This window comes from Condylura cristata, unplaced genomic scaffold (assembly GCF_000260355.1).
Source record: "Condylura cristata isolate star-nosed mole 26May11 unplaced genomic scaffold, ConCri1.0 scaffold00007, whole genome shotgun sequence".
NCBI lineage: Eukaryota > Metazoa > Chordata > Mammalia > Eulipotyphla > Talpidae > Condylura > Condylura cristata.
Genome location: NW_004567108.1, coordinates 14,269,031 through 14,295,780, shown reverse-complemented (window position 1 = coordinate 14,295,780; position 26,750 = coordinate 14,269,031). Strand labels below are relative to the sequence as shown.

Genomic DNA, 26,750 nt, shown 5'->3' with positions numbered 1-26,750 from the left:
TTTTTTTTAGGGATGTGGAATTATCCATAGAAAATGTCAATCCCAAACCAGTCTTCCACTGTTAGTTTAAATTTCCTTTTCTTATGTTGTAATTGGCATATATGTAGAAAATTTAGCTGATTTTAATATCAAAATATGGAAACCCTCATCCAAATAGAAATTTTAAGAGTTTTTTTGGACTCTGTTCTAAGTTTTTGTTTTTTTTTCTTTTTCATATTGGGCTGAATTCTGCCACCCTTCCATCCATTGGTTCTAGTTCTGTTCTCTGGAGCAGCATGGAGTAAGTCTCTTCTATTAGAAGGCAGCTATCATACCTTCCCCAGTCACCTCTGTAGATTGTGCCCCACGTCCTCTGCTTTTATATGAAATACCCATAATCAAGCTCCATTGATTCTCCAAGACATACCTAATCATCAGTGTTTTCTATAATATAGCAGGTCCTTGAATAATGTTTTGCTAGCATCATTTTATTAATCATTGAGGAAAAAAATTGGTCTGCATTGACCAAAACAACAACATTCAAGAACCTGCCTTCCTTATACGTCATTTTGCTTAAAGTCAGTTTCCAAGAATCTTATCAACTATGTTAAAATGAGGGCTTACTATATAGTTAAAATAGGATGGCCCCAAATTGTAATTGTGCCATATTTCTGTGGTATTGTGCACCAGTGAAGAATACCCTGCAATATAACTGAGTCATACATTCTAATTAGTACAGCTTTCAACATATGTCAGTTTTCTCCCTCTCCCCCTCATCTATTCTTAAACTGTTGGTTTGTATCAAAACTTACGGTCAGCTAGAAACTGTCAGTTAAATAACTGTTGGGACTCTCCTTTTTTTTTTTTAGAGGCATTTCTGCCTTGATATAGGATAGCAAGTAGAAATGTGAGTGTATTACTCAGAGAAGCTAGAACAACAAATGTGCCTTTCATATGCTGACGTCTGTAGGCCTTTGGTTTTCTATGACAGATCCTCTCACTTTAAGTTAAATTGAACATTAAAAACTTCATCTGCAAATTCATTTGACACATGGTTTTGGAAATCTTTTTTTTTTTAACCTCTTTGAGGTTTAAATGGTTATGACCTAGGCAATCATTTGACTTAGATCTCCTGTAACACGATTACTTTTTAAAGAAAAGTTTATAGTGAATGCTGCCTATAACCTGGAAGTTTCTCTAAAAATAATACTATTCCATTATACATTTTGTACCCTAGAGCAGAATTTCTCAGCATTAGCACTTTTGACATTCTTTGGATAATTCACTGTTGTGGGTAGCTACCCTGTGCATTATAGGGATCTGTAACACCATCACAGGCCTCTCCCCATTAGATGCCAGTAGCACACATCACCATTTCCTCCTCTGCAATTTAAACATCAAAATATTTCCAGACATGCTCAGAATGTCCCCTGGTGGCAGAATCTCCAGTTGAGAACCACTGCCCTGGAGCATCAGAAGTATTCCTTAAGTCAGCTGAGTAGTAGTTTTACCTTATTGGCGTTAGACTATAATATTTTTTGTAATATTCTTTGTAGAAGGTTTTTTTTAACTATAGGACATGATTTTACCATAAGCAATTACTTTTTAAAATTCCTAGTTTGACCTATTTTTCATTTCTTCCTTATCCCATTTTGTCATCCCTGCCTTATGATACAAGCTGTGATTTGAAGCATCATATGTGTGACTATGTAATATATTGACATTAAGAAATGGAAATTATACAGTAACAAATGTGGAATTGATCAGGGCGTTATTAAGTACTTGGTATTATGTGATTCATGATTTAATTGCTTAAAACTGCTTTTTATTTAAGTTTTTGATTAAACTAGTTTTTAAAGTTAAATTGTATTATGTTTATTCTCTACTCCACCATATAGCCAACAGCCAGCTTCGGGTGTAGCCTATTCTCATCCAACCACAGTTGCTAGCTACACTGTCCATCAGGCTCCAGTAGCTGCTCACACAGTTACTGCTGCTTATGCACCAGCAGCCGCCACAGTTGCAGTTGCCAGGCCTGCTCCAGTAGCTGTTGCAGCTGCTGCAACAGCTGCTGCTTATGGAGGCTATCCCACCACACATACAGCAACTGACTATGGCTATACCCAGAGGCAGCAAGAAGCACCGCCACCGCCACCGCCAGCTACTACACAAAATTACCAGGTAAGAAACTATTGGCTTTAGTAGCCTTAGGATATAGGGTTTAGTGGCCTCAGTATATGATAAAATGTCCAAACTAGTACTGCTCAAATTTGGGTCTTCCAAAACAACACCTCTTCTAAAATAAACCTTCCCAAAGTGAATGCGTATTCATTCCTAGGTTATTTAGGGGCATATTTCCAATGCTAATTTTCCTTGCAGCTTTATATTGATCTCCCCACCAATCTACCCTCCATTTTAGAAATTTACATTGATTATTGGTTACATGTTTTAATTTACCCCCCCCCCTTTTTTAAAAGATTATTTTATTTACCCATACAAGATCTGGGGTATAGGCCAAAATGTGGAGGATTCACCGAGACAGTGGGGAGCCAAACAGGCAAATGGAAATACACTGCTGAGGGGAAAGTTGGGAGAGGCAGGAGAGGTCTGCTGTAGCATGTGGATCAGCTCCCCCTGGCCAAGGATTGAACTAAGGCCTCATGGGTGCCTATAGCTTCATAGTGAAAAGACTTAACTCCTTGTACCACTGGGGAGGAAAATTAAAGACAAAGGGGAAGTGTGCATTGTTTGTACTGTGGCATTATTTACCCATCTGAAAGACATTTAAAAAATAAAAATTCAAGCAGTGTCTGCCTTGAAAGTCATGAGCCTAAGTATGTAGGGCAAACATTACAGTGTCTTGAAATTTATCAAGAACAGAAATTATGTAGCTTGCAGATTATTTGTCCTGGTGTTCCTTAGTATGTAACAAGAATTATGGTCTTACTCATCTAGTTGCACAAAGATATTTTTCTCCTTTATATTATTATGTGTGGTACTAAATTAATACTTGCTTAGAAAATCAAACTTGGGCTGAATTCCTTTAACCCAGTTTTTGTTTGCTTTTGGGATTTTTTTTTAAGGTTTTCTTTCTTCTGGACTTTGTCTAGTTTTTTTAAATTCTAAAGTTTCTAGGAATTTTTGTTAAGTAAGAAATCAATGTATGAGTGTATGTACCAGCCATATTTGTAATTGCTATTAGTAATTTATTAAGCTTGGAATTTCTTTTGACTTGTTACTGTTTCATTATGCCTAAACAAAGAACATAATCCAGTTGATTATTTAATAGTGTGTAAAGCCCATCTTTTTTTTTTTTTTGACCCCTGCCTACTTCTTCAACCTTTCTACTTGCTTAACCTCCCCATCTCTCTTTATTTTTATGCAGTGCTAAAATTCACCCAGATCACTTTGACTGTCAGTGTCCCTGAGACACATTCCTTCTTTCTAAAAACTCCTGTCATGCTGATAGTGATAAAAGAGAAAGAATGAAATGAAAACAGGAGTAATCACAGAGTTTAGAACACAAAGGTGTTCTTTACTATGGGATTCATCTTTAAAGGCAAAGCTGCCATGAGCTTTTTAATAATATTTTTAATTTCAGATTTATTTTTAAGTGTATTAGCAATCTCTTTTATTATAGTACGAAAACCTGATTCTGATCTTAATTGGTGACGTCCAAAATAAATCCTCTTTGTACTGAATTTAATTCTTATGCTTAGGTCTGAGTACCTAGCTGGTTTTCCCCCCTTTATTTCACTTTACATAATAAGATTTTTGTGTGTGTGTTTTTAAAGTTTTCTTTTCTTTTTTCTTTTTTCTTTTTTTTTTAATGCGTGCAAGAACTTGTGTAGGCCAGAGATGCAGGGGGTAAGAGAATTCACCAAAGAAAGAGTGGGGGAGCAGAACAGGTAGATCTGCTGAAATACACTGCTGATGAGGAGCAGTGGATGAGCCAGGAGAGGTCTGCTTAGCCATGTGGATCAGCTCCCTGGCCAGAGTTTGAACACAGGTTGTAGCCTGGTAATAGCTGTGGAGACATAACCCTTTGAGCCCACCAGGGAGGCCCCAAGATGAGTTTGTTGTTTCTTTTCTCCTATAACTTAACTCATAAGATTTTTTTTTCCCACTTCCTTTCTTTAGGATTCATACTCATATGTGCGATCCACAGCTCCCGCAGTAGCTTATGATAGTAAGCAGTACTATCAACAGCCAACAGCTACTGCTGCTGCTGTAGCTGCCGCTGCCCAGCCTCAGCCTTCTGTTGCTGAAACATACTATCAGACAGGTAGGTTTTATTTATATACATTTCATTGTAAATTACTGATACCATGATTCACAGTGTATTTTAATGAAGATCACCTTGAGAGGGCAGGTTCAAGCTAAGTCTTCCTATCTTCCTCTGTTGTAATGCCTTTGAATTCCAAAGACTGAAAAGGCCATGGAAACAATAATCATACCCTTCTCTTCTGGAAACTTACTGCATTTCTGGTTATCATTTTAGAGTTTTCCTCCTTGTTGAGACAAGGTATACAAAAGTTCTGGCGATGGCTTCTGAACACTTACCTTTGCCAGAAATGTCTATAACAGACTGCTGACTGCCTTTTTTAATGAGTGGAGATCTTATGAACCCATATTTTTAATTTGCCTTTCACTGATCATTGATAGTTGATTTTGTTACCAGCTAGGTTGATAGGACATTATACATGCTGGTTTAAACATAGGAACTATTTTATGTTCAAAGAATCCTATATATTTATAGTTTTGAAAAGTTGGGTTTTCCATAGAGGTAAAAATAGTTTTCTGATTTCTGAAAAGTAGGCAACTCCTTTATTATTTTTATTTTAAGATTTTTATTTATTTATGCATAAAAGAACTGGGGTATGAAGCCAGAGGTGCGGAGAATAAGAGGATTCACCAGAGACATAGTGGGGAGCCGAACAGGCAGATCTATTGAAATACACTGCTGAGCAGTGGGTAGGACAGGAGAGATCTGCACTCCATGTGGGTCACCTCCAGGCTGGGGTGCAAAGTTCTGCTACTGTGGCTTCGGACAGCTTTATAGAGCTGCACTTTACCACATTGGACCACCAGAGAGGGCCCTCCTTTAGTATTATTATTTTCTAAAAGATTTGTTTATTTATGTATACAGAATTAGGGTACAGGCCAGAGGTGTGGTGGGTGAGAGGATTCATCAGAGACAGAACGGGGAGCAGAACAGGCCGACTGAGGAAATACGCTGCTGCGGGGAGCAGCAGGCAGCTCAGGAGAGGTCTGCCGTGCCCTGTGGGTCACCTCCGGGGTGGGGATCGAACTCATGCTGAAGTGGCTTTAGCTTCTTAGTGCTGTGCTTTAAACCCACTGTGCTAACAGGGAGGGCCACTTTATTATTTTTAAAGGACCAACCTCTTTTCAGCTCTATTCTCTTACTTGTAATGAGGTAATTTGCCCAGGTCTCTCTAGAATACCTTTAATTCTAAGATTTTGTGAGTTCCTTTGAAAATGTCTTAAAAATACTTTAAATTATAATGATCCAGGCTTTTCTTATAGCCTCTCTGTAAAGATATATATGGGTGTAGTGATTTACAGTGTTCTTCCTGGTTAATTATCAAGCAGGATTAGACTGTGCTTAAGAATACAGGATTAGCTACAAATCAGAGACTTTAGTCAAAACCTTGACTATGACCTTTGTAAGACATTTAGCTCTTTATATCAATTTCCTTCTGTGTTACTCTCTGTGGTTCTATGTATATATTAGGTTTTTAGAAATTATTATGTGCTATGTATTTAAGATACCATAACTTAAACTGAGAATAAAGTGGATTTTGTCTTTTAATATTTGGGCCTTTCTCAAATTACAGTTGTATCCTTTAGTGATCATTAATAAGTGATTAATTATTAATTTAGTGATGGATAATAAGGTACATAAGATTCTTACACATTTGTTTTAAGAATAATATCAGAGGCAACAGAAAGTTAATGGTAGCCCTTCAAGAACTACTCACTTACTTTTGAAGAATTAAGTCAGTAGAACCTTGTGTTAGAATTAGATTGAAGTTCACTATGATAAATCAATAAAATGTGAATAGAATATGAACCAGTTTTATGTACTTAGACATAAAATTTCTATTGTGAATTGAAATACATAATTTGAGGTTCTATTTGGTTCCCACTGGTAAGTATAACAGTCAAATAGACTGGCCTATCCTAGACACACAGAATACTTTGTACCTATTTTAAGTAATACTGGCATTTCAATTGTAAAATTTACTAAAGGCCATTTTGGAAATACGTAAAAAGCATCAGTAAAATGATAGTAAATTATATAGATGTTATATTTTATTCAATTAGTAATACGAATCTTACCCCCCAAATTTTTAGTTTATAATGTCTGTACCTATTGTTTCTAGCTTTTAAGGATATTTGGTATAGTAATTGCCGTGGTTTTCCCTTCTAATTTTCTGATGTCTCTTTCCAATTTAGCTCCCAAAGCAGGTTATAGCCAAGGTGCAACTCAATATACACAAGCCCAGCAAACTCGACAAGTCACAGCCATAAAACCAGCCACACCAAGTCCAGCTACCACTACTTTCTCCATTTATCCTGTATCCTCCACCGTACAGCCAGTAGCAGCTGCAGCTACTGTGGTGCCATCCTATACGCAGAGTGCTACATATAGTACCACAGCAGTTACTTATTCTGGTAAGAGTAACACATTGTACTTAGATGAGAAGATAAATTAGAAAGAGATGTACTGGAACTCTCTTGATTTTTCTGCAGAATGGGTTCAGTACAATACTAAGAATTTAATTAACTGATAGATATTAACATAAGCATGTGCATAATATAACAAATGAGCCATATTCTAAGTTGTATTCTTTCTTTTAGCCTGGAGATTTTAGTAGCATATCGAATGCTTTTGAGATTTGAAAGCTTGTTTTGAGTCTTGCACTTAGCATTGCAATTGGAGACAGTAACTCCTAGTGTTATACAGGGTCTTTTCCTCTCCAGCTTTCCCAAATGAACTTGAAAACTCAAGGTTAAAAATGCAGGGAATAAAAAGGCACAAAATGATGTAAAAATAAACTATTATAGTTTGTATTTTTAAAAATTGTAAAATAAAATGTAAGGAATAAATTAGATTATTCATTTCCACTTTTGAGGGACCATTGTTTAGTATTCAACACCAAGGGTAAGACATTTTAAAAATAGTTGGATAGCCTTTATAAACATCCATAAGATAATGGTTCTGTAACACATATCTCCTGGCAGAATGGAGTAGATTTGTATTCCTAAATAAATAATCACATTTTCCCTGGAGAAGTAGAATCACCAAAACCTTTTTAGTCCCCCATTATTAATAATTTGCAACTAAGGTTGTGCGCTGTATTGCGGTGATTAAAATCACACATTACTTTTTCGTAGACACTTAAGCCTTTTTCTGTATTGTGTTGTGTATGGTTTGTTTTGCTTTATTTGTTCCTTAATGCCTTTTATCTTGTTTCATGGAGGACTTAAGGTGTATTATTGACACTCTCAGTTCTTACTTCTAGATATTTGGTTGCAGCATGGGTGTTAGATACCTAGCTGCTAAATTTTTTTAAAATACCTTTTTATTCTATTCCTCTGAGGCATTTTAGGTCTTACCCGACACCATTCTGTGTGCTAGAGTTATAATGATGAATTAGGTAGATGTAGAGCGTTTTGGAATAATAGTTTGTTGAGTCTGGAATATAAGCTTAGTAATTATTAGAAGATGAGATGATGTAGTCTTGTATAGTAGGCTCTAGTATCAGGTCTTGTTATCTTGGGAGAATATGTGTCCAAAAAGATCTTAAGAAAGGGAACGTTGGGAGGTTTGTAAGTTAACTGGTATAACCAAGTAGAAATGAGTTGAAATTAGGAGGCATCGTTATTCCTGAATCTGTTGTTCAGCATTGCCTAGATAAACTTGACTACCTCACCTTACCATTTCATGAAGGAGCCGTGTTTTCTTACATAGCAGTGGTATTTAAACCCATATTGACATTTAGAGATATATGGCTTTTAAATGGCTATGTAGTATTTTATTATATGATTTACTGTATTTTAAAGTTTTATTGGGGAACATTTACTTTTTGTATTAGGAGAAAAGAAGAAATAACATTGGATAAAGTAATCTGTGTCCATAAATGTCTTCTGTGGCTTATCTATGTTTGATATATTTGTGTTTGTTAGTTGTTTCCCTAAGATAAATTGCTAGCTTTGCAACTGTTATATTAAAGGGGTATACCTGTTAAAGAATATGTGAAAGTACAGTTTGAAATTGCTACCCAGAAAGGTTATTATTTGAGTTTTTATTTTTGCAGTTTTCTCTTAGCTACAACATAGTCAGCAATTCTTTCTATCTCACTAAAATGAATTCTAAATATTGGTACCTACTAAATGGTCACTGATGGATTTATTGCTGCAGTGTTGTTTTTTCATTTTTGATATTGGATATTTAAATTTTTTACTTCAAGTACTTAAGTTATACTGAATAGTAAACATTTTTCATGAAAGTATTTTTTAAGTGAAACTTTTAATTTCCATAATTGGACTATACTTAGTTTTCCCCCCTGATTTGTTTGCTAGTAGTCAGAGATTCAGAGGCGTTTTTTAGCAGTATACCAGAATCCTTAGCCCTCCTTTTAATGTGTATTTTTATTTTAAATTTTTTTTAACTAGTTAAGCCATAATTAGCTGTATTGTTTGGAGCTGCATGTAAACAAATGTGATAATTTTGTAAATATTGAGCTGGCGGTAAGTTTTGTTGTTAAAATAACTTTGTGTTTTAAAGACTTTGTAATCTGTGACCTCAGTTTTCCATAAAGTTAAGGATAGTAATGCTAGCCTTATAAATCAATCCTGATAATTTCACTGTGTCTTGAGTATTATGGATTCCCAGCTTAGTAAAACTAGTCTTGGCCATCCAGCATTGTAGGAGGCTGTTGCCTTTACTTTTTATTTTATTGATACATAATTCATGAAGTGATATTTAAGATACACTTTAATAGTTTCTGTATATAAGTAGTTATTTGGAAATTGTCTATTATAAAGAGTTCATATAAATATGGTCCTAATCAACAGCAATTTTATGGTGATGTTTTAGCAATGAAATTAAAAGTGTTTATGTGTTTACCTGTAAATTTGGAAAGCATTTGATGACTGAGCTAAATTATATCCTTTTGGTAATGTAGCACATTGGTAGGACTGAATAGTAGTTGATTCATTTGTAGAGTTTTTCTTTGAACAACTATATCAATTGTTGTCTAAATTTTAAAAATCTGGTTTTGATTGATATGTTTGCCTACCTTTTCCTACTTTCACTTGGTTGTTCTCTTAACTATGTCTTACAGCTTTATAAACATTTATATCACTTAATAACCTGACCTAAAAGTCAAGGAAGGCTTTTCATGAAAGTTGCCCCAACTAGTGTACTTTCTTTTCTGGATGTATTCAGTTTCAGATTCCTATGATTCTGGCTTCCCATGCATCTTAACTCTGACATTTCTAGTACATATTTTCTTCCTTAAATGCGTAGATACATTGGAGTCAGTGGGTCATAGTCCTTACTTACTTTTCATTAAAGCATTCTACATTTGAGAGACAAAAATAGTCTTCTTTAAGTAGTTCTTGCCTACCATCCTGACAACGAGGAATCTCTTGAACTTTATGTGATTCTTTGTTCACTCATTTCCACTTCAGAGGAAAATAAATCTTACTAGAATATAATTTATAGGGAATCTACCATATTTCTTGAGATCTTAGTTTTAGAAGGTAACAGATTTTCCAGTTTTGAGGAAGGTTTGTTATTAAAAGGTATTTTGTCACATTTAAAATTCACAGATTTTGGGCTCTGTATATAGCTGAACATGAACAGATTGTGTATATATTATGTCAGTGCTAGCTTGTGTATTTGTTCATGGTAGACTTTCAACAATGGAACTGAATAGAAGCCACTAGGTTTTACCAGAAAACAGTTCTTTTTCAGATTAAAAGATAAGAATCAATATATTTGATCCTTAATTCCAAAATCTTTTCTCTATTGACCTGTATCTTCATTTAAACTCCAGTTGCAAATCATGAATTTCTACTAAGTTTTTTTTTACCTTGCCTCTCCAAACTGACTTCTATCAACTCCTTGCTTTTATCTTTAAGGCAGCTCATCAGTTAGTCATTGGGATTCAAAATCTTGGTAGTCTTCTTTGTGTTTTCCTTATTCATTTTTTATTCTTAGAGTTTCCAAGCATGTCCAGATCTTAAAATTCTTGCAAATCTCATAAAAAAAAAATTTTTCCTGTCTTCGTATCCTAGTTCATTTTCCCCTCAAATTCAATACTTCCCACATTGTATTTCAGGGGAATTCTGTTTAGGGAAATGTTTAGTAGGTTCTGTAACTACTTGAGTTCATCAAACACTGTTACATCCTCCCAGCTGAATTAACTAGTTCTTGAAGGCAAGGAACAATTCTTACACTCTGTTTATATTTAGTTAATATCTGTGAGTAAACTTGACTGACTTATGTACAAGGAAGGTAAGTAAGACTTTTTTCCCCTAGGTTTTTTGAAATATCCACATTTAAATCTGTTTACTATAGGATTTAATTAAATTAATACCATTTAACTTAGCTTTTTGTAATTATGTAACATAATCTTTGTTTGATTCTATTTGTAAGGTACATCTTATTCAGGTTATGAAGCAGCAGTGTATTCAGCTGCATCTTCCTACTACCAACAGCAGCAGCAGCAACAGAAGCAGGCCGCTGCAGCAGCTGCTGCCGCCGCCGCAACAGCTGCCTGGACAGGGACCACCTTTACTAAAAAAGCACCATTCCAAAATAAACAACTGAAACCAAAACAGCCTCCCAAACCACCCCAGATTCACTATTGTGATGTTTGTAAGATCAGCTGTGCTGGACCACAGGTACTTGTTCTGTGTTTTCCCCATGAGTCTTCAGTGGTTACTTTTGTTAATTAAGTCTATAATTGATAACCTAACTCTTATGCCTATACAAAAGGTTTTACATTTTCTCTACTTTTAGCTAATGCCTTTTTTGCATTAAAGGTATTTGAAAGGTATTTGTTTTGAGACTTGACAAAAGCTGTACAAATGATTATGGATAAAATGAAAATTTCCCAAATGAAAATTTGGGAAACTGAGTTTTTTCCCAGTAAGAATACTATGCCCTTTAAAAAAAATTTAAAGGTTCTAAATTTAAATTGGAATATGAATGTAAGATCAAATTTATTTCTTTTCAGAACCTTCAATTTGCTTTGTAGGGCCTTTATACAAAATTCAACTTAAGATTTCCTTAGTGCTTTTTAGAGGTCCATTTTGAATATATTGAGCATGCATACCTAAATAAAAATTAACATCAAAAAAAAGGATAACCATGAAAATCATTCAATTTTAAACTTGCGTTAAAGATGAGAGCAATTTTTTAGAAAAGATGTACTGTTTTTTAGATCATGTAAAGAGAAGGAGATTTTCTTTCTGGATTGATAAAAACCCTTAAAATAAGTTCTTGTGATAATTTTTAGAGTTTATTTCTGATGAGTCCAACTTTTGTGTAATTTAAAAGAATGTTAACTATTTCTGTAATCTCCCCCATGGAGAAATAGGGATTTTGAGAATAAGAAAGGTGTGAGCAAGTGTCTTTTTCAAAATAACAAAGAAACATGCAAAACCGCTGTTTCTCCGCCCACCTCTTTTTAAAGTTTTTATCCTGGCTGGTATACTTTGAAATAGGTGATTCAGGCATAGAATCTGCTTACAAAATAAGTTCAGTTCCCCAACTTTGTTTATTTTTAATGTAAGTTTGTTCAGTTGGAAGATAAATGGCTTATAAAAAGTTTTCAATTATTTTCTTACATTATTGTTGCTTTTGCACAGTATTTGATTTCTCCCCTCCTCTGTAGTCCCACCACCATAAGCACCCGTGACCTATCTCCACATTCTGTTGTGCTTTTGCCTCCCTCATTTTGACGCCTTTCCTTCGGTTCCCCTCTCATATCTTCCTTTCAGGACCCCTTTTTTGGCCCCTAAAAGCCTCAGATTACAGTCAGTTTAAGTTTTGTCTTTTTCCCAACCCTTTCTTTGGTTTCTCTATATTCCACATCTTATAAGTGAAACCATCTGAAGATAATATTTTTTAAAATGTTCTCAGAATTTCTTCTAATTAAATCCTGTCCTACCCGTGTATATTCTTTTTCATTTATTAGATTAGTTCTACCTTTTTTTGTGCTAAATTTCTCAATTACCAGCTTTCCCTGAGTAACTGTTGAGAACATCCTAATATACATGACTAGTTACATAAAATTTCCTCCCTGCTTTGAATAGGAAATGGTTTCTTTGTGATACATGGTTGGTTAAGAAGAGGACAAGTTGGGTAATGTTTGTAACAACCTAGATTAAACATGAAAGGAACAGACTGTTAGTACTTGAGGGGTGTATACTACTCAGTGTGGTGATTAAAATTTAGAGGGTTGTTTAGAGGGTGGCAAATAAGAAACTAAGGTTTGTTGACTGTGTGATACCCATATAAAGGAATTGAACCTATCACTATAGTGATGTGTCAATAGCCACATTTATAAATAAGTATATGTGAGGCTGATCACTGGTGGAGAGCAAAGTGTAGATTGTTAGAAACAGGTTAAGGGTACACCTGCACATTGAGGCAGTGCCTTCAGGTGTTAATGAACCTTAGAGAAAATATAACTGGGATTGTAAATTGGACCAGTAGACATCTGTAAATACCATGAGGGATCTGAGGTTAAGAGGGCAGGAAAAGGGGAAAGGACAACAATATAGAAAGGATGATGAGCTTGGGGATGGGGAGGAAAGGGAAAACGTGAAGTTGTGAAAGACATTTGTCTATTGACAGTGGAATCCTTTAAAAGAGTGTGAGTTTGAGTGCTGTGTGAGCATAAGAAGGTAAATCAGTTCAGATTTAAGGGTTTCACGATCCAGTTCAGACTACCATTTGTTGTGCAACCTTAAGCAAGTAGAGATAGTAACTTCTTGAGCTTATGTCCCCACTTCTGTAATGACTTGTCCTAAGTAATTGAGGCATAAGTTGCATTGTAGAACCACTTCAGCCCATTGAAAATAATGCAAGAAGAACCAAATGGCCAGGTCTTAGGTCTTCCTTTTCTTTCAAAAACAAAGCAGCTTTCCTTATTTGTACAGAAAATAACAATTTAGGTAAAGGTCCTTTTACTTAAAAGTTAAAAAAAATCATTGTTTTTTGATGTCAAGTTTCCTCTGGCTCAGAAATTTATGTAATTTTACGCTAATCATTAAACAGTCTTCAATACAATTTTAAAGTATGGAAGACCTATTCAACACCACTAAAAAAAAAAACCAGTCTCCCCAGTCATCCTTATTACTGTCTTATTTTTTTATAAGGCATCCCACTAATTTACAATACTGTATGATTTGTAGGTACAGTTCTACATTTTTTTCAGATGTATATTACCATACCACACCCATTACCAGAGTACCAATAACACTATAGTATCATCACTTCTTATCACCCAGCCATCCTTATTAACCTCTTCTCATTTAATAAATCTGCTTTTTTCAATTATCTGCTTTTAAGAGTCTTTAATATATAATTTTACTGTTTTGATAGCTAATATTACACTATTTTCCCATGCAAATATTTTAGACTCACTCATTTTAATACTTTTGTTCAGAATGTATATGGAAAAATGCATTCTGAGTTAAAGTTGGTTTTATAAGGAAACATACTTGTTTGTACACAGCAAACTTACTAGTACCAGTAACTTCTTTTCAGATACATAATTTCCTTGCTTAATCCCATAATCAAATACTCTGTGAAATGATCACCTTCTGTTCTCAATTCAGTTGCATGTAAACAATAAAGATGTAAGTTCTGGAAATGAAATGGCAGTTATCTTATACTGATACTATGGCTATGTGTGAAAATGCTTTGGAAAGAAAATTATTAGATAAATGTATTCTTGGTAAACGTGGTACAGAGAACCACAGATAATATCACATCCCTGTAGAGAATTCTATATACGTTTATTCAGCCACTTTTAAAATGGGTGTTAGGTTTGAGAATTGTGTTGTTCCAAATGATGTAAATGGAAAATTAGTGAAGCAAATTGTATCCTTTTTGTTTGAAACAGACTTATAAAGAACATTTAGAAGGACAGAAACATAAAAAAAAAGAAGCCGCATTGAAAGCCTCACAGAATACCAGCAGCAGCAACAGTTCTACTCGTGGAACTCAAAATCAGCTACGTTGTGAGCTCTGTGATGTGTCTTGTACAGGAGCAGATGCATATGCTGCCCACATTCGTGGTGCTAAGCATCAGAAGGTAGGTGTTTTTTTCCCACACACCCTTCTGTCTTACTCTCTTACTTTTTCAATGAGTATTTAAGTAAGGGTGGCTTCAAAATTTGAAGATTTGAGTGCTTGCTTATGTGCTAATATACATAAAGGGCATATCAAATAGTTTAAAATCGTCAAAGTGAGGGCCTTCCCTGGTGGCGCAGTAGGTTAAAGCACAGCACTATGAAGCTATCCGGAGTTGCTGCAGCACAAGTTTGATCCCCAGCTAGAGAGGTGACCCAAATGGTGCGGTAGACCTTTCTTTCCTTGCCTGCTGCTCCACTCAGCAGTGTATTTCATATAACAAAAATACAACAAAGGAGAATTCAGTAAGATTTTTACTTTATAATGTCTTTAGGACACACTTTCAAAAACCTGCACTCTCTTGAGTTTCCTTACAAATAATGTGTTTTTATTTTGTAGGTGGTTAAATTACACACAAAACTCGGTAAACCCATTCCTTCAACAGAACCAAATGTTGTTAGCCAAGCCACTTCTTCAACAGCTGTGTCTGCTTCAAAACCGACTGCCTCTCCTTCGAGCATTGCAGCAAGCAATTGTACTGTGAATACTTCATCAATTGCAACTTCTTCAGTGAAAGGTCTTACAACTACAGGAAGCTCGTCTCTTAATAGCACATCCAACACTAAAGTGTCAGCAGTGCCTACAAATATGGCTGCCAAGAAAACATCTACACCCAAAATAAACTTTGTTGGCAAGTACCAAAGAGTCTCTGTGTTCCTCCTAACTCTTGTTTTCAAAGTGATATTTCTCTTCCACTTTAGGACTAGTCTTCTGTTTATGCAATTGTACTCAGATCCTTCTCTTTTCTTCAAGATTTTGTTCAATCCTGTACCTTTTTTAAAAAAATATTTAGCTCTTTATTGATTTCTTCCTTCTCCCTTTCATTCATACAGGCAAACCTGTTTTCCATAGACTTTTTGGGGGAACTCAACATTTCCCCACCTGTTTCTTTTTCTACTTCTGTATTTTCTACCCAGTCCTCAGTTTGCTATAGTGTATAGTGTGTCTACTCTACCTTTTCTGAAACTGCTTTCAAGAATCCATGAAGACTTCATTGCCAAATCCAGTGACCAGTTTTCAGAGACCAGTTTTTAGTTTTCATCCCGTTGACTTCTGATAAAATTTGCTACTATACTTTAAAGTTGAAGATCTATCTTTACTATATATCCCCCTTTCCTGGATCTTAGTTATTCTTCTGTTTTCATGTTCATTAAATGATCGTGTTTCCTATAATTCACATTCTCACGCTTGTCTCTATTCACTCATTTCAAGAGGCAAACTCAAAATGTCTCCCTCAGTTCTAGAGCCATAGTTTACGTATTTTCTGGTTGTCACTTAAATCACCGTAGAGATGGCTACCATCTAAACCATTCCCTTTACCCAGGGTATAACGAAAGTCTCATATAAGAGCTGATTTTTTACATGCAGAAGTTCAGTGACATTGCTTATTTATTGCCCCTTCCAGTTATTTACCTAGTCCTTTTGCAATTATTAGTGCAGTAGTTCTATAGAAAGGTTTTGTCTTTACAGGCACTGCCTTGATTTTAGATATTCAAAGTCTCTTCCTTGTGAACTTCATCTTATATTGCATTTAGTATCAAATATGGTTAGTTTTCTGCTTATAGTTTGCAAGTAGAAAAAAACTCTATTCCTTCATTTTCATCTAAGGCCTTTTGAAACAGTCTGACCCCTGCCTCCTATCTATTAGCTCTACTTGGGTAGTGATTTATACTGAATTACTGAGTCTTCTTAAAATTTACCAGCCTTTTGAATTCCAGTGTTGTTGTGTTTCTCTTCTGTTACATTCCCTTTTTGCCTAGCCAGTTCATTACTCCTTCAGGTGTCACATACTTGGGGAAACCATTCTTCCTGGAGCAGATTAAAGCTAGTGACTCCTTTCCTTTCCCACAATAACCTGTCCGTACTTGTGGCAGCACTTTTATCATATTGTAATATGCTTAATATCTTCACTTAAGTTGTTAGCACCTCAAAGGCAAATACACTATTGTATTACATTGCTAGAACTTAAGATGTAAAAATGAACTAGGCTTTGACTATCCTACCTTTTTAGGTTCTTGGTGTTATGAGAGCCTGTAGTGGGAAGGGAGAGGATCATTGGAAATTGGTAGGTTTAAATGGAAAAAAGTCAGATGTATTTCATGAAACAGATTAAAAATAAACCAAGTGACTTATGTGGCTCTTCAAAATCCTGATGTATATCACAGCAGTTTGACTATTGGTAAGAAAGATAGGAACTTTATTTAGATTTGCCATTGTGTACATTTACACCAAAAAATGTTAAAATGATACTCTTTATTCTCTTCTAGGTGGTAATAAGCTGCAATCAACAGGGAATAAAACAGAAGATTTAAAAGGAACCGAATGTGTTAAGAACACTCCTGTTACTTCTGTACAGATTACAGAAGTAAAACCAGACACAGTGTCAGAACCAGTCACACCTGCATCTCTTGCTGCTTTACAGAGTGATGTTCAACCAGTGGGCCATGATTATGTGGAGGAGGTATTGGTTTGAGAGTTCCTTTGCTCTGAGATTGGATTGAGGGAAAGATGGTCATTTTGCTGCAAGCATAATTTGCATATAAAATTAAATCAAATTATCTTTTTTCTCAGTTATACTTTACATTTAGAATAAAAGTTTTTTGTGTAAAGAATGCCATATAAAATTGCCTCCGTAAAACCACATTTTTTGTGAACTTAACCTCTTTCCATAGTAACACCATCACTGTGGTAGAAAGTAATTTTTCATTTATTTGGCAGACAGTCATGTTAATGTATCCTTCAGTTCTTCTGAATGTAAGAAATAGTGAACAGCAAAAACGTTGACAAAGAGCCAGTATTTTTTCTGAACAATTACGTGAAGTTAAGTTTGCTGATTTAACAGATCCTGTTTATTAGGTTTCTCAAAGTGGTTAGAAAATTTTCTATTTTATAGGTAAACTCAGTAAAGGGAGGGATGAGGGAAGATCAAGGAAAATGATAAGTATTTGCTTTTGACAGAAAGACTGCCATACATTGGTATAGCGTTCTTTACTTTCAGTGTATTGTAGTTCTTAAAGTACATCCTCCTCCTCTGCTGGGGATACTTTCCAAGACCCCCAGTGGATGCCTGAAATTGAATATAATGGCAAACCCTATATATAGTTTTTTTTTCCTACACATAAATACTTATGATAGTTTAATTTATAAATTAGCCCAATGACACATTACCAATATACAATTACAGTTCACTATAGTAGAAGTTACATAAATGTTGTATCAAAATCACTCACTTGCATATAATATTTTCAGACACCCCCCCTTTTTTTTTAAATGTTGACATTTCTTTTTTAAATATTTATTTATTTATGCTTATAGAACTGGGACACAGGCCAAAGTTGTGGTGGGTGAGAGGATTCACCAGAGATAGAGTGAGACACAACAGGCAGATCTACTGAAATACACTGCTGAGAGGAGCAGCGGGAGGATCAGGAGAGGTCTGCCTTGCCATATGGCTCATCTCCCAGGCTGGGGATTAAACTTGGCTGCAGTGGCTTCTGAGAGCTTCATATTGGGTGCTTTAACCTGTTGTGCCACCAGGGAAAGCCCACTTTCAGACCCTTTTGACCATGTGTAACTGAAAGTGAAACTTGATAAGTAGGATTAGTATAGCTAAATTCTCTGAACTTCAGTGTCCACTAAAATGGAGATACTCTCCAACAAAGTTGTAAAGATTAAATGAAATAAAATACTACATAGAATAAATAGGTTTTAGGCATATACTTGTTCCTTTTCCCCCATCAAAATAAATTACGTATACTGTGTTCTTCATTGTACAAGGTAGATAAATGGATTTTGAAGTTTATGAGTAGTCACCAAATACTTTTAAAGTTACAACTCTTAGTAAGACTTGGTTATCTAAAACAATGTACAGCCAGAGCCTCTTAATCTCTAGTGATACTGGATATTTAATCTTAAATTTCAGAGATTGTGTTCAGTGCTAGTATAAAAAGTTTGCACAGTTTGTCTTCCTTAAGTTGTGCACTGAGAAAAAAATTAATACTGATTTTCCATAAAGTTACATATAAAAATCTTCAAATTATGTAAAAATTTGTATACCAAAATATGCCTTTCTGTCATTTTTTAGATTACTTTAAAAAAAAAAAAGATTATGCATACAGAAATGGGGTACAGGTCAGAGGTGCAGGGGCAGTGAGAGACTTCACCAGACACAGAGTGGGGAACAGAACATGCAGATCACTGAAGTACACTGCCAAGGGGAGCAGTGGGAGTGGGTCAGGAGAGGTCTGCCACACCATGTGGATCACCTCCGTGGCTGGGGATCAAACTGGCACTGAAGCGACTGCAGCCAGCCTGTAGTGCTGCATTCTAACCTGTTGTGCCACCAGAGAGGACATAGATTACTGTTTGTTTTTTTTTTTTAAAGATTTATTTATTTGTGCATACAGAACTGGGGTATAGGCCAGAGGCTCAGGGGCGGTGAGAGGCTTCACCAGAGACAGAGCGGGGAATAGAACAGGCAGGTCGACGAAGTACACTGCTGAGGGGAGTAGCGGGCGGGTCAAGAGAGGTCTGCCACACCATGTGGTCACCTCCGGAGCAGGTGGGAATCGAACTCATGTGGAAGCGGCTTTGGATTCTCAGTGCTGTGCTTTAACCCGCTGCGCCACCAGGGAGGACCAATAGATTACTATTTTTTAATTGAGGTATCACTGGTTTACGTTTTTGTTTGTGTTTTTATTTTTTCTTTATCACAAAACTGGATTACTTTACAAGTTTTAGGACTAGCTCTCTTTGGGACCTTGTCTCTAGGAAATAGGCCAAGGAAGACAGTTTTTCCAAGTGTCCTGGGCAAGGAGGAATGTACAAGAGCATTAGAGTGCTCACATCCTGGGAGGCAAAGGAATCAAATTCTGGTTGTTCATAGCTTTGCTTTATTAGAGAAGTGGTAAGGGATAGTGAATGAAATATTCAACTATAACATCTGCAGTTAACAATTTTTTTTCCATAATAAGGTACGAAACGATGAAGGAAAAGTAATTCGGTTCCATTGTAAATTATGTGAGTGCAGCTTCAATGATCCCAATGCTAAAGAGATGCATTTAAAAGGGCGAAGACACAGACTTCAATATAAAGTGAGTAAAACTTTACCTCCCCCCCCTTTTAAATTATGTCTGGAAACATTCTAAATATAAAACAAAGAATGTAAAGTTAACTCCCATTCTGAGATTAGCTTGTTATGTCTCAGATTCAGATATTTCTTTCTTATATTGAATTAGTTTAGTTTTTTAAGAACAATCAACCCATATTTTATCATTTTCAGTAACTTGGTCAAAATAAAATTCAGATTGCTTAGCTCAGGTAATTATGTGAAGGTATTTGTTCATGTAAATTATTTGAAAGATATGTCATGTCTCCCCTTTCTTTGTACATAAATGAATTAAGAGGTGAGGAATTCTTTTGCAAGTTTATCAGATGTTAAGTTAAATCTAAATATTGTATTTTACATTTTTAATTAGACTGGACTAATGCAATGTTTTCTGAACAGAAACATAATAAAAATTTTTAAATTGTTGAAGAGTAATATTTTGTATAAAAAGAAATTTGAATGTCCTACAGACATTTAGGATCAATTTTTTTTTAATCAGATAAAGGAAAATTAAATATCATCTGTTTCTTTTAAGGATTTTTTCTGTTGCACAACACTTACCCACTTTTTAAATACTAAATGTCTAATTTTAAAATTGAACTATTAAGACTTTGGGGAAAGGGAAGAACTTTTAGATTAATATATTCTGAACTTTACTCAGATTTACCTTCCTTGCTGACTTTGCTCTTACAGAAAATTTGCAGCTATAAACCTCACGATGAAATCATAATGTGGGGTTGATTTTAAAATAAATGTTTAAAGTATATGCATTTGTCCAGTCTAATTAAAAAGTTTTAAATAAAATATGTAAATGTCTGTCTTCTTAGAGTATGTTCTAGGCTTGCAAAAGAATTGAACGTGCCTTTGGCCAGAAGAAAAGATAAAAAAGATTGCTAGTTCAAAGTCCAGATTCTTGTTTTATGAGTGTAAAATGTACAGGTTGCTACAAGATTTGCACAATTTTCAGCCATACTCAGATAGTGATTCTTTGTGTAGGTTAGTCGTCAGTGTCGTTCACCTGCTGGGAAGAAGGGCCGAGACATAACAGTGTTCATTTAGAAAAGAGCTATATACTGCTGCTGCAGGCAGCTTCCTGAATTAGTGCAGAAGACTTACCAGTTCAGTAATTCCAGTTAAGCTATCAAGATAATGTGGTTTTGTTTAATTTTGTAAGGTATGCAACAGAAAGTTACTTTTTTGGTGTCAGTTTTTCACTGAAGTTTTGATTATGGGCAAAAAAAAAATTTAAAATACATTCCGATCTGCTAGTTTTTGTAATGTCTGGTCTGTGTTAACAGAAAAAGGTGAACCCAGATTTGCAAGTAGAAGTAAAGCCCAGTATTCGAGCAAGAAAAATTCAAGAAGAGAAAATGAGGAAGCAAATGCAGAAAGAGGAATATTGGAGAAGACGGGAAGAAGAAGAACGCTGGAGAATGGAAATGAGGTAATGCTTTTCATTAGCATGATAATAAAAAGTTCAACCTTTGTACAATAACTTGGTTATTGTGAGTATGTGACTCCCTTTTACAGCAACCCAAATTATTTGATACACTTTTTATTATTTTTTAAAGATTTATTTATTTATGCATACAAAAACTGGTTATAGGCCAGAGGTGTGAGGTTAGAGGATTCAGAAGAGACCATGGGGAACATAACAGGCAGATAGACTGAAATACCCTGCTGAGGGTGAGACAGGAGAGGTCTGCCTCGCTGTGTGGGATACCTCACTGACCTGGGATCAAATTTAGGCTGCAGTGGCTGCAGGTAGCTTTGTAGTGCTGCACTTTACCCTTTCCCCCCTTGTGCCACCAGAGAGGGCCCTTGATACACTTTTTAATTGTCATTTTTTAAGGAAGGTGCAGTCTTCCTAAATGCATTAAATTGCATAAAATGCAATCAAATTATTGACTACCACCAGTATTTGTTTATTATGTGGTAGGTGGTATCTTGTATTTGTTAAATATTTGAAGAAACAGATAAATACCACAAAGGACTCCATTTAAAACAAATAGAGGACCCTCCCTGGTGACTCGGTGGGTTAAGGTTCAGCACTAAAAAGCTAGCCTCAGCCACTTCAGCACAAGTTCCATCCCCAGGCAGGGAGTTGACCCACAAGGCACGACAGACCTCTTCTGTCTCACCCGCTGTTCCCCTTGGCAGTGTACTTAGTCTGCCTGTTCTGCTCCCCCATTCTGTCTTCGTGAATTCGTGAATCTTCTAACCCCGCCCCTGCATCTCTGGTTTGTACCCCAGTTCTGTATGCATAAATGAGTAAATCTTTAAAAAAAAAAAAAAGTATTGTATGGGGGGGTTGATTGTTTTTTGAACATCTGTAGAAACTTTAGAGACTAGGGAAGAAGAAATAGCATATTAAGGTTTAAATCTTTTTTTTTTTCCCATTTACGCATGCATACAGCACTGGGGTACAGGTCAGAGGTGCAGGGGCAGTGAGAGGATTCAGCACAGTCAGAGTGGGGAGCAGAACAGGAAAATCAGTGAAGTACACTGCTGAGGGGAGCAGCGGACGAGCCAGGAGAGGTCTTCCCTGCCTTGGGGATCACCTCTGGGGCGGGGATTAAACTTGTACTGAAGTAGCTGCGGTCAGCTTGCAGTGCTGTGACCTAACCCGTTGCACCAGCAGGGAGGGCCTTGACGTTTAGTTTTAATGTAATACTGACTAGTGTTTTAAATGGTACACTAAGGTGGATTTTAGTATATTCACAGCATTGTACAACCATCACCACAATTCTGAAACATTTTCACCACCCTCAAATCAACCATTAACCCATTAGCATTTACTCCTTATTTTCTCCCTCTTTTATCCTTAAGGCAACCTCTGAGATACTTTTTATCTCTAGAGTTTTGCTTCTCTTGGAAATTTCATATAGTATATGTTTTTTGTGTCTGGTTATTTACCTAGCATAATATTTTCAAGATTCATGAATGTTGTAGCATGTATAAATTCTTTATTCCATTTGAAACTTCCCTTGTGACCTAGGTGTTAAGTCTCAGTGTTGCCACCTCGAGACCCACTGCCACAGCCTGACTTTGAGGCGCTGGCCATGGAGCTGACCCAAATGTCACATTAGCCCTCTCCTATTTCACCTGCTGCTCCTCTTAGCTTAGTATGTTTCAGTAGGTCCACCTGTTCTGCTCACCATTAGCCACTGATGAATCAGTTCAGCCTCCCCACTTATACCCCTCCTTTACCCCCAGGCACCTTTGGCCTCCTGCATCCCAATTCTCCTATGCAAGGATAAATACATGAATTTTTTTTTTAAGATTTATTTATTTATGCATACAAGAACTGGGGTGCATGCCCGAGTTGGGGGTATGGGGTGAAAGGATTCACCAGAGACAGAGTAAGGGGACAAAACAGGCAAATCCACTTATACACTGCTAAGGAGAGCATTAGGCAAGACAGGAGAAATCTGCTGTGCCATGTGGATCAGCTCTCTGACTTGGGATTGAACTCTGTGTGCTGCAGTGGCTACCAGTAGCTTCATAGTGCTGCTACTTAAACCCCTTACACACCAGGGAGGCCCCAATACATGAAGTCATTTTAGTTCACTTTTGTGACTCAGTAATAGTCCGTTGTGTGTCTGTAACTTTTTTTTTTTGTCTATCCATTCATCAACTGATAGACATTTGTGTTGCTTCTGCTTGGGCTAACCTAAATACTCTTGTGTTTATGCACAAGTTTTTAATTATAATTCCAAGAACTATGAACAAAAGCATAACTACACATACTTTACAGTCCACTTTTTAAATTTACGTATCAATGTCTAATTAAGTAGGGGTTGTTTTGTTGTTCATAGTAGTGTAATGTTCTCTTGCGCATATAAATTTCTTCTTTCTGTGCCATCTCATATTCTTAGATACTTAAGTTGCTTCTAGCATTTCCCTATTGTAACTACTACATTGGTTGTTAAGGTAATGTTATTGCATAAATCTTGATTAGTCACTAATAGTAAAACCCCTGAAATGAAAATATGTGATTTAGAGGATACTTATACTTCTGCTTACACTAGATAATATGATTGTGGTCACAAACATTTTGTTCTCAGGAACTTTTCCACTAAATAAACACTGAAGTTTCCAAAGAACTTTTGCTTGTGTGGATTATAGTTGCCAAGGTTTCCTATATTAGAAGTTAAAACTAAGGTATTAAAATATTTATGAATTACTAATATTTAATTATAATATTGGTTAATTAAAACTTGTTAAATTTAGTATAACATTAATGTTTTAATATAATATGGTTCAAAATTTATTACTAAATAAATTTTTTCTCTCCTAAAAAATAGGAAGAATGACATTGTATATTAGCATATATTAATGCCTGCTTAAGGAGATTGGGAGCATGCTCATAAGCTGCTTCTTCATTCATTATGTCGTGAAACCACACATTGTCACTGCATAGCACCAATTATACATGAATAAAAAAATTAGTATGGGAGAAAATAACAATGTCTTCCTGCCATCATGAACATAATTTACACAGCATGAATCCCTTGAAGTCATCTCAGCGACCCATCTGGGGCTCTTGAACCACAGTTTGAGAACTGCTGCATATTAAAATCTGCCAATGAGGGGCCTTCCTGATGGTACAGAGGGTTAAGTGTCAGCACTATGAAGCTGTCTACAGAGTTCAGTCCCCAGCCAGGGAGCTGACCTCTCTTGTCTTGTCCGCAACTCCCCTCAGCTGACTGTCTTTCAGTTAGTCCACCTATTCTGTTTCCCACTCCATCTCTGGTGAATTCTCTCACCACCACCCCTACCTCTGGCCTACACCCCAGTCCTTGTATGCATAAATAAGTAAATCTTACAAGTAAAATCTCTGCCAAGGAGAGAAAAATGTGTGAAAGCCTTTTAAAAAAATACAAGATGTATTTAGTACAAGAATTGCAGTCCAGGCCAGAGGTACAGGGGTGACTAGAATTATCAGAGACAGAGTGGGGAGCAGAACAGGTAGATTGACTGAAATACACTGCGGAAGGAGCATTGGATGAGACAGGAGAGGTCTGCTGCACCAAGTGGGTGAGCTCCTTGGTGGGGGATTGAGTTCAGGCTGCAGTGGCTGATAATAGGTTGATAACGCTGAGTCTTTAATCTCTGTATCACCAGGAAGTCTTGAGAAAGTCATTTTTCTTTCAATTTGAATTCTTTGATTAGCAGGCAATTGAGTTTTTCTTGCATGTTTGACCACTTATATTTCTTCCATAGTAAATGGCCTGTTCATTTTTTTATTTACCTCTTGTTGATTCCTAGATACTTATTATTAACCTATTAACATAATTTTAAGTAGTTTTTTTGTGTCAGTGTTTTTGGAAGTAGTATTTAAATCTATTGGTCTCATTATTTATGAAGTTTCTACCATTGTAATAAATTGGAATTTCTTCTTGATACCTAGATTATATCGTTATTTCCTCTTTTTAAAAAAAAAAATTATTTATGCATACAGAATTGAGGTAAGTCCAGAGGTGCAGGGACAATGAAAGACAGAGTGGGTAACAGAACAGGCAGATTGATGAAGTACATTGCTGAGGGGAGCAGTCATTGGGGCAAGAGAGGTCTGCCGCTTCATGTAGGTCATCTCCCTGGCCAGGGATCTAAGTCATGTTGAAGCAGATAGCTTTGTAGTGCTGCAGTTTAACCCGTTGAACCACCAGGGAGGGCCCAGTTATTTTCTCTTTCACTGAAACTTGAGATACTCATTTAAAGTACCTCTGTCAGGGATTGTGTTAAGCGTTAATTATGAATTAGTGAGCAGTGAATAAATGTTTCTGCCTTTGTTTAACAACTTAGGATTAGTAGTAAGAGCGATTAGAAACTGCCCTGAATATAGTTCATTGTTTTTATATTTCTCTTAAGGTCTAAATAATAATAACTGTTCTTATTTGAGCAACCTAATTAGGCCTTTTTATTCCCAGCCTGAGGAAATAGATAATTTCTGTAGTGCTACTTGAGAAATATACTTTTTCCTTAGATTTTGTAATAAATTTGTAAACCCTTTTGCCACTAAAATTTAGAGACATGTTTTTCCTTGGGAGTTAATGGTATTCTAGTTTGAAACAAATTCAGAATAGAACTTAGAGTAAGTGAGATAGTAAGAACTATGGACCAAAATGTTGATCATTAAAATTGAGGCCACACTTTGTCTGTGTAGAACCTTTTCAAACTGTATAGCCACAGGCATTACATTTTTAGTGTAAATGGCATTTTAAAATCTAAACCAACTTTTAAAGACCATAAGGTTTCACACACATTCTGGTGACCTCAGCAATACAATCTATCCTCTTGTAGTAATTAATAACTGAGTTGATTTTGTCTCTAGTTAGAAGGTGTACTTTCTCCTTTATCACAGCCCTTAACCACCATTGGTACATTACCTGTTGGAGACTAATTGGAGTTGTCAATTATCACTGCCTTTCACTGTTATCCCTTTCGTACATAAATGTCTTTGTCTCTGCCTATCTCATAAGGGGAAGTTAAACGCAATTTAAAAAGTTCTACTGTAAAAAGTACTAGATAACATTTTATTGAAGACATGCAGGAAATTCCTAAAAGCATACTTTGGATCTTTGACTAAGATCATTAGTCTGGCCACTCTTAGTATGTGTTTCAGTTTACAATTTCCCTTTAAAAGAGAGAGAGTTTGGAAGAAATGCTAAGATTTCTGATGGTAGCAATTTTTACTTTGTCCTTAGACTGTGAAGTTTAGTTCTGCATTTCTTTGTTTTCTGTCTTTTCAGTTGGATTTCACTTCCATTGACTTAAATGAGAGCACATAAAATCAGACCTAGTAGTAGGAAAGAAAGGTGTTAGAGCTAGGTTGATTTGAAGTGTTTTCATTTAATTGCATTTATGTCATTGATATGCAATTCTTGGTTGTATTTCCTCATAGGCTTATAATAGTCTCTATGTTTCAGACGATATGAAGAAGACATGTACTGGAGAAGAATGGAGGAAGAACAGCATCATTGGGATGATCGCCGTCGAATGCCCGATGGAGGCTATCCTCATGGTCCCCCAGGCCCATTAGGTCTTCTGGGAGTCCGACCAGGCATGCCTCCTCAGCCACAGGGGCCTGCAGTGAGTATCTGTTTTGTTAATATAAGGGGGTAAAAGTTTAACACTGGTTAAGCAATAGAAAATAACTGCTTGAAGAACTAACTCTATACTCATAATCTTAGAGTA

General features: G+C 36.0%; 1 protein-coding gene across 1 annotated transcript in view; it reads left to right on the top strand.

Moving 5' to 3' along the window:
* Nucleotides 1-266: 266 nt before the first annotated feature.
* Nucleotides 267-26,750, top strand: part of ZFR (zinc finger RNA binding protein) — a 49,057-nt gene continuing 22,573 nt past the window's right edge. Inside the window, exons 1-11 of the mRNA XM_004678407.2 lie at nt 267-280; nt 1,878-2,160; nt 4,120-4,264; nt 6,460-6,678; nt 10,673-10,920; nt 14,154-14,345; nt 14,783-15,074; nt 16,711-16,904; nt 19,417-19,536; nt 20,849-20,994; nt 26,483-26,645. Coding sequence (XP_004678464.1) covers nt 276-280; nt 1,878-2,160; nt 4,120-4,264; nt 6,460-6,678; nt 10,673-10,920; nt 14,154-14,345; nt 14,783-15,074; nt 16,711-16,904; nt 19,417-19,536; nt 20,849-20,994; nt 26,483-26,645 — 2,007 coding nt within the window. The 5' untranslated portion in view covers nt 267-275. The remainder of the gene's footprint in view (nt 281-1,877; nt 2,161-4,119; nt 4,265-6,459; nt 6,679-10,672; nt 10,921-14,153; nt 14,346-14,782; nt 15,075-16,710; nt 16,905-19,416; nt 19,537-20,848; nt 20,995-26,482; nt 26,646-26,750) is intronic.